This window comes from Aythya marila (assembly GCF_965140915.1).
Source record: "Aythya marila genome assembly, chromosome: 8".
In the NCBI taxonomy this organism is placed as follows: Eukaryota; Metazoa; Chordata; class Aves; order Anseriformes; family Anatidae; genus Aythya; species Aythya marila.
Genome location: NC_139049.1, coordinates 11,534,977 through 11,545,206, shown reverse-complemented (window position 1 = coordinate 11,545,206; position 10,230 = coordinate 11,534,977). Strand labels below are relative to the sequence as shown.

Genomic DNA, 10,230 nt, shown 5'->3' with positions numbered 1-10,230 from the left:
GTGATGGAGCCCACGTGGCTGCAGGGTTTTGGAGAGGTGTGAGAGGGTTTTGGTGCTCGGTGGTCACCGCTGCTGTGCCGTGACTTGCCATAAGCCTGGGATTTGGGATGCTGGCAAGGGTCTAAGCACATTCTGCTGATGAGGCACTCGTGGCCTCTCCAAAGGGTGGTTGTTGGTGGCAAATGTCCTGCCTGGAGGTGAAAGCCGGGCTCTGTGCATGCTTTTTGGGGATAAAAAGGGTGGTAGGAACTCCATCCACCTCTGCTCTGCTCCTTGACTCCCCTCCACGCCCTTTGAGTACATGATCCTGGCCACCATCATCGCCAACTGCATCGTGCTGGCCCTGGAGCAGCACCTCCCCGAGGACGACAAGACGCCCATGTCGCGGAGACTGGTCAGTGCCAGCCGAGGGCACCCCCTGATGATTTCGGCTGTTTTTTTTTTGGGGTGGTGGGGCAGGAGGGCACCCCGCCAGCCTCCTCCTCCATGGAAAGGGTCCGGGAAGGTTTAAAAATCCTAAAAAGTGGGGTGGGGAATTGAGCAGCTTGAGTGGGTCACAGCCCCCGCGTTGGGTTTCCAAATTTTGGGTTTCCAAGGTTGGTGCTGGCTGAGGAAGGGCTGGGAGAGCTCCTGGGGGGGAAGAGAGGGACTGGGGAAGGTGGGATGGGACTGGGGAAGGTGGGATGGGACTGGGGAAGGTGGGACGGGGCAGGAGCTGGGCACAATGTGAGGTGAAGCCACCCCACGTGAAATGTCCGGCGCTCTTTGCCCCATGTCCCCCTACCCCTCACCATGTCCCCCCGTTCCCCTCCGGCAGGAGAAGACGGAGCCGTACTTCATCGGGATTTTCTGCTTCGAGGCTGGGATTAAGATCGTGGCTCTGGGCTTCGTGTTCCACAAGGGCTCCTACCTGCGCAACGGCTGGAACGTGATGGACTTCATCGTGGTCCTCAGCGGGTGAGTCGGGCGGCGCGGGGACACTGCTGTGGCCGGGCAGGGCACGCGTCCTGGTGGTGCCACGAGCTCCAGGGCACGGGGTGATGCTGGCTCCCGGCAGCAGTGCTGGGGGTGGCAGAGCGTGGCGGGTGCTGGTTGTGTCACTGCTCGTGTCACCTGCTGGGGACGTGGCCCAGATTCGAGCCCTGCTTGGGCCGTGACGAGCTGTGCTGGTGGCACAGCAAGGAGCGGGCGGCTGCGTTTGGGCTTCTGCTCGCTGGCGGTGGCAAGGGGCTCGAGCAGAATCGCCTCGGGGTGATGGAGGGAAACTGAGGCACGGCACCAGGCGTGGTACCCGGGGTTCTGCCGAGCTGCACAGCCCTGTCTCCTGGCCTGCAGCCTGCTCCTGCGTGGTGTCACCGCGTGGGATGTGACAGGAGGGGTTTGAAGGGGACACTGAGCGTGGTGATGCCATGGGACGTGGCGATGGGCACTGCGTGCCCAGGGTGGAGAGGTGTGGGCCGGGAGGAGAATCCTGGTGTGCCCACGGGCAAGGAGCTGGGCCAGGCCCTTGTGGTGGCACCTGTGGGGACAGCGGGGTGATGCAGGGACCGGGGGACGAGCCACGGTGCAGGGCTGCATCCACCTGAAGCAGCAAAGCGGTGACGGGGAATGCCCGCGGGCTGCAGGCTTGCCCAGCTGGGCATCCTTTGGAGCTTGCAGCCAAGGGGAAACGCTGTGTTTGGGGGTGGGGATGGGGCTGACAGGGACCTCTCCTGCGGGTCGGGACGGGCTGGCTGCGGCCGAGCCAGTGCTGAGTCAGCGCTCAGCAATTACTCACCCGCCAGCTCCCTCCTGCGCCGGGCCCCGTGCCAGGGAACTGATCGCCCGTGCCGGGCTGCTGGTGTGCCCAGAGGTGCCAACCCCCCCCCCCGGCACGCTTATGAGGCACAGAGGGGCTGCTCCTTCCCCTCCTGGCATCCCAATTTGTGCCTCAGCAGATGGAAAAAGCTCTCCCCCCTGTGTCGCTTGCGCTTGGAGAGGCGCAAGTAGAAGTGGCGGCGGCGCCTCCCCGCACCAGGGACTCGTGTGTGCGTCAGCTCCCCCAAATTTTGGGTGAATTTCTTCAGGAAGTGCTGCTGGGCTGGCAGGTGGCCTGCAGGCAGCCCATGGGGGACGTGTGCATTGCCTTGGGTGGGTGGCAAATGGGATCTCTGTGCGGGGTCTGGAGGTGGTGGTTGTGGCCCCAAATTTGGTTTGTGTGCCTGTGGACAGAGGGCTAGGGGAGGGAACAGGGGGGACATCCACAGGAGCAGGATCCGTCCTGGTGGACCCAGCATCACGCTTGCTGGCCCTTGGCCTGTCCCTCCACGGGTGACACTCCCTGGCTGAGTTTATTTCACCACGTGTCTGGTCGGAGAGGTGCTCCATGCTGCTGGCATCTCTGCCCAGGCACCTCACTGAGGTTCCCATGGGGGCACAAATTACCCCAACGAGGGGCTGCAAAATGAGCAGCCTCCTGGGACCCTGCGCAGGGATGGATGGCACCTCGGGTTCAACCGGTGTTTGCTTCTTATGTCAATAAACCCGGGTTTTTCATCTCGGTGGAAATCAACGCCCACCCAAAACTCCCTAATGCTAAAGCTTCCACCGGGGAACTAATAGGCACGCTTATAAACCTGCTCCGTTTATAACCTCTGGTTTCCAAATCATCGTCGCTGCCTGAAAAACAGCCTGTTCTCCCCCAGCAAAAAATACTTTTCTCAGAAAATGTGCAGTGAGCTGCCTTCACGGGTTTTGGGGCAGAACTGGGATGGGGATGGGGATGCTCGCCCTGCATGAGCCAAGCCTGGCCGGGCACCCAAGCTGAGCTTGGCACCTGCTCGGTGCAGGATTTCTTGGACCAAAAAGGGGGAAAACTGCTCAGAAATGGTCAGAAAGGGCTGGTGGATCATGGTCACTTCTTAACCAGTGGTTCCTAAGAGGGAGAGGTTGGAGGTTAATGGAGCATCGGCGATGGGAGCGTCAGCTCCCTGCGCAAGGGCTGGGTCTGGAAGTGGTGTAATGAATGGAAAGCCCCGACCCAAAACAGCCCGCGTTGTCCTGCACTGGATGGGAAAGAGCTCGTGGAAAAGAAGGGTTAATCTGGCTCTGAAAGCTCCCAGGCAGGCGTGTGCTTCGCCCTGTGTGCCGGCTCTTCTGGTCGCAGCAGCAATACAATAAGGCGCCACGTGTGAGATGAAGGGGTGGGGGAACACTTCCAGCGACAGGGAAAAAGGAAAACGGAAATCAAAAGGCCCTTGTGGAGTTGTGTGAAGGCCAGATGCTGGCACAAAAGGTTTTCTTTTCATTCTGAGTGCTGGTACTACTTGTCGGGGGGTCGCTCTGCTTTCCAGCACGTGCTCTCCCTTCCTGCGCCTCCCTTTGTATCGCGGAGGTTTGGGGAAGCTCGTCTTTGGGCTGTGCCAGCCCCGGTGTCCTGGCGGTTATCCCTGCTGAATGTAGAGGGGATAAATGCCCAGGTCGGAACCAGCTGGGTCCCTTTTGCCACCCCCTTGGGCACAGAGGTTTCCACACGGGTATTTTGTGGTGTGGAGCACAGCCAAGGGGCGGCAGGGTGGCCGCAGCGTGTGCCATCAAAGCCTGCCTGTCCCAGCCCCGATGAAGATTAGGGCAAGTCGGTTTGGGGCTCATCATCATCAGCAAATGGGCACAGGATTTTGGGATGGCCACCTCGGTTATCCTTTTTTTTTTTTTTTTTTTTTTTCATGGATGGAGCCAGGCTCCACCATGGTGTCTCCCCCACCTCTCACCCCTCTCCCCTGCTCTTCCCTTCCAGGACAATTAGTAAAAGTGTTTGGTCTTTCGTTGGGATGAATAATTAATTCCCGAGCTTTGTGAATGATTCATGTGCCATATGCCATGGCAACGGGACGTGCCTGCCACCGGCACCTCGCACAAAGGGCAGGGATGGGGAGCGTCCAGGCGCAGGGGGCGCGTTAGGGCTGGGGGGCTCAGGGCTGCCCCTGGGCAGGCAGAGCTGAGGGCTGGGGTTGGGGGGCACAAAAATCCCCCCATCTTACTGTGTGGCCAGTTTAGGAGCCAGAGCGGCTCACCCCGATGCTCTGCACCATTTTCAGCTCAGGGTTTCCAGGAGCAAAGCGCCGTTTTGTTGCAGTTTTATTCATTTTCCATGACTTGGCTCGGTGACCATGTGGCCGTGTCCCCGTACCAGAGGGGATGCTGCAGCCTTGATCACGGGAGGTGCAGAAGCATCCTCCTGGAGAAAGACCCTGATTTCTAAACCCTAAAGGGTCTGGGCTCCTAATGCTTGGGGAGAGGGAGCCATGCTGCTGTGTTCCCCGGGTTCAGGATCCATCCCATGTGCCACTCACACACCTTCACCTCATCTTTCCCCACCCAGGAGCCACTGTGCCATCAGGACCAGCAGCTTTGCAGCCCCACAACCCACTCATGTTGCAGCCCCAAAACCTAGGAAGAGCAAGGGGATAAAAAAAAAAAAAAGGTGTCTTTCAGGTCGCTCCAAACCATGCTGTGGGCAGGGTGTGGGGCTGGCTTGTGTCCCCGTGGTGCATCCATCACTTTTTGGGAATATCAGGGCAAGCGGGGTTGTTGTTTGCAGGACTGCTGGGGTGTGTTGGTCTGCGAAACTGGTGCTGGTATCTGCAGAGAAGGGGGTGATCCAGTGGCCAAAAAGGGGAAGAATGGGGTAAATTCACCAGGTAGCTTCTTTTCCATGAGCCGTTTGACCAGTCTATTAATTACGCGCTAGTCTCCCTCACGGAGTCAGGTGGCGGTTCAGGCCTTGAGGGGCCTTTCCACTTAATTATAAATATTAATTTGTGTGCCAGCCAGCACCCTGCCTGGCCCAGATTTGGAGCCGGGATGGCTCTGGCAGCTCGCTGGCACCTGCAGCCCCGTGCAGGGCCCGGGTGGGCATCGCCGGGGGGTGCTCAGTTTGGCGAGGGGGAGACGGAGCCGTCTGCTTTGGGGGTCAGCGTTTGCTTGGGAAAACAGCTTTGGGATACGCATCAGCAGGGTCCCTAAGGACAGAGCTGCCTGTTGGGAACTTGGGATGTGATTTTTTTGTTTTGTTTTTCTTTCCCCTCCCCTCCCAGGACAAGGGCTCCAGCCCCAAGGTGCCTCCGGAGCTCACTGCACGCTCCAGGGGCTGCACGTAAATAAAAGGAGCGCGTCCCGGCTCCGTCCGTTTATAATTTATTATTATTTATTTATTTATTTTCTCCTAAGCATGTGTTTGTCTGCTGCTGATTGCTCACTATTCGATGGTACTCTGCGGATTAGCATATCTTTCCCATCCTGCCTCCTCTCTTATTTGCATCCTTCTAGTGGATCCTCTCTGCTCCTTTCTCCACCTGAATCTCTCTTCCCCCTTCCCTCCGAAGAAGTAGAGCTCACCCCTTTGCCTGGGTGACCTATAAAAACGCCTTCACTTTTTTTCCCTTTTTTTTTTTCTTTCTTTTTTTTTTTTTTTCTCCGGTACATATGATGAAAAGCATGAGATCACTGGGATTTTTATAGCCCAATCTGGCAGCTTTTTCAGATAACTTGGATGGCGAGATGTAATTTTAGTTTGGGTCCTTGCCTAAAAATAAAGAATAATTATTAGTACCTCAGACGTGGATATTGTAAAGCGTTCGAGAGGGTTGAAATTGTTCTGCAGATACCAGAGCTGCCTCCTTGTATCGGCACGGAGCCGTCCCCTCTCTGCAGGAAGCCACAAGGCACCAAAAACGGCGTGCCAAAATCCGTGGGCACGTGCCGAGGGGATGCTGCTGCCCGGCCCTGGGGCTGATGCTCGCCAGCGGGCTAGGTGCTGGAGCGATTTTTCTCTCTTGTTTTTCACGTTTTGGCTGCTGAAGCTCGTTTCCAATTTCATTTCGGTTCGTTTTAGTTGACGAAGCTTTTAAAGACACCCCTGGAGCAGATTTAAAGGGGGGAGGAGGAGAGGCTGGACCTTCCCCGGGTGGTTTCAGAACCAGGTCTTTCCCCGAGCGATGCGCGTGGCGCTGAAACCGGCTCGCGCCTTCCCGGAGCAGAAGTGGGTCGCGCGGCGCGATGTGGGTCACGCTGTGCCAAAAAAGCACACCTGGGAGGGTTAACGAGCAATTAACAGCTGCCCATGTCCAGAAACGCCCGTGTCCAGAGCAGGAGGGTGTTTGGAGCATCCTACGAGCAGAGATGTCTGTGTGTACAGAAGCCTGGCCATCGGGAGATGCGATGTGTTTTATTAGGGCAACCAAAGGGCTTGGAAAAAGCAGACAGAAGCCAGGCTTGCGTGCCTGAAAGCCTGCTTGTTTTTTTCCAGCCACCTCGGTTGGTCTAAAATGAATCCTGGGCAGCTGAGCCCCTGCTCAGGGCCGTGTGGGTGCTCTGGGACTCTGGGCTGGCCAACAGCAGCTCCAGCGGTGCGCCCTCCTTCATGGGAAGGATGCGTGGGGTCATCTTTAGGCTGTTGGCTGGGAGAAACATCTACAGTGTCACCACCTCGCTTCGGGGATCTGTCCGACCCCCCCGGTGGCAGAGCTCGTGATGTGCCCTGTCCCCCCGCAAGGACAAGGAGCACGTCACCTTGCCACAGAGGAGTCCCATTCTTAGCAGCGAATTTAGGGCGCGACGGAGGGCTGCCCTGGAATCGCATGAACCTTGCCTGGAGGCTCCTCGCACAGGCTCCCGAGCCCTTCAAAGCAATCTGGGTTAGCAGAGGACTTTGCAGCCAGGGCTGGTCCGAGCTCGTGGGGTGTCCGGCCGGCGCTGGAAGCTGGGGAGATGCTGGTGAGGTTGGGATGGCTCCATCTCCATCGCTCCCCCAGGCTCTGTAGGACCAGCTCGGTGCAAGTGCATTTCCTCATCCCTGTGGGACGCAGGGACACGAGGAGCAAAAGCCGCAGGTCCTGGGGGCCGTTTGGCACAGGGTGTGCTTCCACTGGTGTTTGGGGAGTGCTGGATTGTCCTGCTGTCACTGCAGGTGGCTCCAAAGACATGAAAGCACCCGCGCTCCTCTCTCTCCTGTGCGCTGCCGAGTGGCCGCGCTGTATCGGTTATTGATTTTGATCTCACAGACGATTTAACAAAGCAGCTCTCCCGAGCTTCTGGGTGCTCCTGGCTTCATGAAGCCCCTCTCCTCTCTCCCAGCTGCCTGGTGTCAGTGTTTAGCAGGGCTGGGGCCCAGCCTGAAGGTGCCACCACGGCTGCGAGCCCACGGGTCCCTTGGGATCGGGCCCTGGGTGGTGTCGGGGTGAGGCTGGGGCAGGCTGTGCCGCCCTTCTGCAAACAAAACTGGCCTGGTAAAATGGGGAGGAGGGCACGGAAACGGGCTGTAAGAGCCTGCTGTGCTGCTGGGAGGGTCTGGTGCCAGGAAACCGAGCCGCCTTCCCGAGGGGCGCCGGGCCCTGCGTGCCTCGGGGAGCGGGGCAGGGAGCGAGCGCTAATTGCTCAGCGCGCCAGAGAGCCGCTCTGGCCTGTAATTAGGTGGATTAGTGGAACAATGACCCAATTTCCCTCGGTTTTTGGATTGCTGCAAGCAGCCCCGAGGTGGCTGCCGCCCTCTGTCCCGCTCTCCTCACCGTCCCCTCCTCTCCTCCCCCTGCTCCTGCTGCCTTCTCCTCCTCCTCTTCCTCACCCAGCCCGGGTGGGACGGGTGGCCACAAGCTCTGGTGACACCGTCTTGTGCTGTCGGTGTCACCAAGCCCCCCGATTCCTCCTGCACTGCCAGCACCTCGGGTATTTCCACTGCTGGCCCCGCTGCGTGCTGGCCCCCTTCTGCCCCAGTTTGTTTTCTAGAGATTGGGAAATTTCTGTGTTTAAAAAAACACCTCTGGAGCCCTTCCCGTGCCTTCCAAGGTTGTCAAACCTTCATCGCTGTATATTTTTGAATGTGTTTATCTATGGTGGGGGGATCGCTGGGGGTTCCCAGGGTTGGGGAGCTTTGGCTGGCCGCAGCAGCCCGCGAGCCCCTGTTGCAGCATCCAAGGGGGCTTTGGTGGCACGCGGGCTTTGGGAGGTGCTCGATCCCTGCACCCACACCGGGTCCTGCCCGTGGGACCTCGTTCCCTGGGTGGGGGATGCTCCACGGGGCCCTAACCCCGCTCTCTCCGTGTCTGCCCGCAGCATCCTCGCCACGGCCGGGACGCACTTCAACACGCACGTGGACCTGCGCACCCTGCGTGCCGTGCGCGTCCTCAGGCCCCTGAAGCTCGTCTCGGGCATTCCCAGTAAGTCAGACAATCCCAGTTCTCCTCCCGGGGCGTTCGTGTCCCTTTCCCGTCTCCTCCAGACCGAGGGGAGCTTGTTTCACCTCGGCGATGTGGGCTGGAAATTGGGGAAAGGGAGGGGAAGAAGCTGGTGGGTGACAAAGGGAGGTGACCAGCCGGTGTCCCCAGGTCCCCTCCGGCCCACCGGTGGCTTGGTGCCCCCTGCCAGCTTTGGGGTCCTGCTCCCTGGCCAGCAGGCTGTGGGTGGATCCTCCCAGGACTTGATTCAGGGGAGATTTCATCTTTTTGCAAGGTTTCCTCTGCAGGAACAGGGATAAATAAATAAAGTAGGCTGCTGCCGTGGCTTCCCTCCTCGGGCACCTGCTCGTGTTGCCTTGAGGAGATGCTCACCTGGATGCCCAGAGCTTTACCACCCCCTCCCAGGAGACTGTAGGGGTGATGTGCTGCAGGCAGTGAGCAGTTTGGGGTTCTGGGGGTGTCGTGGGGTTTATCCCAGCGATGCCCAGGTGGTGCTGGGGAGCTCACCCTGCCCCCCTGGTTGTTGGTGAGGTGGGAGCGGGGGTGCCTGGTTCTGAATAGCGTGTGCTGAGCTGAGCTGGGCTCTTCCTCTTCCCTCCCAGGCCTGCAGATCGTGCTGAAGTCCATCATGAAGGCCATGGTGCCTCTCCTCCAGATCGGCTTGCTGCTCTTTTTCGCCATTCTCATGTTTGCCATCATCGGCCTGGAGTTCTACAGCGGGAAGCTGCACCGAGCCTGCTACACGAACAATTCAGGTGAGGAAGGCAGCTCTGTGCACCCTGAGCATGCAAAAAAAGAACCAAAAACAAACCAAAACCAAAAAAAATGGTTTGCTCCGTGTAGTGCATGCGACCCCTGGCTTGCACCCAGGGTGCATCAATTCCTCGTCGTGCCCTGCTCTGTCCCCAGCCCCCCTGCGTTTGGGCTCTTCTCCTCCCTGACCGCCGCGTCCTTTGGCTCTGCCCTGTGCCCGCAGGCGAGCTGGAGGAGCTGGACCCCCCCCACCCGTGCGGGGTGCAGGGTTGCCCCCCGGGCTACGAGTGCCGGGAGTGGATCGGTCCCAACGACGGGATCACGCAGTTTGACAACATCCTCTTCGCTGTGCTGACCGTCTTCCAGTGCATCACCATGGAAGGGTGGACCACAGTCCTGTACAACGTGAGTGGCGAGGCCGGGGGGTCCGTGGGGTGGCTGGGTGTGGGGACGGGGTGCCGGAGATGGCAGCTCCGTGGCCTGAAAGGCTTTGAGATCCTGAGGGATGGAGATGGTGCCGGCGCGTCCCATTTGGGTGGGATTTGCCCCGGCTCCCGTAACGCCTGGAGGTTCGCAGGGTGGCGTCGCTCTGCGGGAGGCAAATTGCACGGCTTGGCATGGGGAGATGTGCTTCAATGTTTGCCGAGGAAGACTGCTCTGTAACCCCAGAAAAGGTGGTGTGCTGCAAGCGTTGGGACCTCGTTCCTTTTTATTTGTGCTAAGGGATATGGGTTGGCATCCACGGGGCTGCTGGACCACCCAAACCCAGTCTGGGGGAGCGTTTCGTGGCCAGGGCTCGGTCCTGCCATGAGGTTTCATTTTTCCTCCCCCTAAAGGAGCTGTTGGTGCCTGGCTTTCGCTGCTTTGGTGGGGAATGGGGCAGAATTGAACAGCCATCACACCGGGGGGATGCACTGATGCTCATTTGGGGTTCTCAGGGATGCTGGGGACTGGGTGTTGGGATGATTTTCCCAGCAGCAGGCGCCTCGGCGGCCAGCTGTGCTCTGTCATCCTGTCCCCGACGGCCAGGACATCACGCTGCCTCCCCTTCCCGCTCCTCTGCAGAGTACCAGCTATTACTTACCCGTAATGGGAAGTATCAGGGACCTTCCTCGGCTGCTAATTGAGTGAGGACTTGGGTCTTGGTGGTAAAATGCTGCTGATTCACTTTGCACGTCCCTCGCCCTCCCCGTGTCTCGCAGGGATGCGAAGGCTGCGGGCACTCGGTCCCCGCACGTGACAGCAGCAAAATGGGCTTCAGACCCTT

At 59.1% G+C, this 10,230-nt stretch overlaps 1 protein-coding gene across 1 annotated transcript in view; it reads left to right on the top strand.

The window, feature by feature from the left end:
• The first annotated feature begins 293 nt into the window (after positions 1 to 293).
• Positions 294 to 10,230, top strand: part of CACNA1E (calcium voltage-gated channel subunit alpha1 E) — a 63,200-nt gene continuing 53,263 nt past the window's right edge. Inside the window, exons 1-5 of the mRNA XM_082766470.1 lie at positions 294 to 394; positions 818 to 957; positions 8,089 to 8,192; positions 8,813 to 8,965; positions 9,187 to 9,368. Coding sequence (XP_082622596.1) covers positions 302 to 394; positions 818 to 957; positions 8,089 to 8,192; positions 8,813 to 8,965; positions 9,187 to 9,368 — 672 coding nt within the window. The 5' untranslated portion in view covers positions 294 to 301. The remainder of the gene's footprint in view (positions 395 to 817; positions 958 to 8,088; positions 8,193 to 8,812; positions 8,966 to 9,186; positions 9,369 to 10,230) is intronic.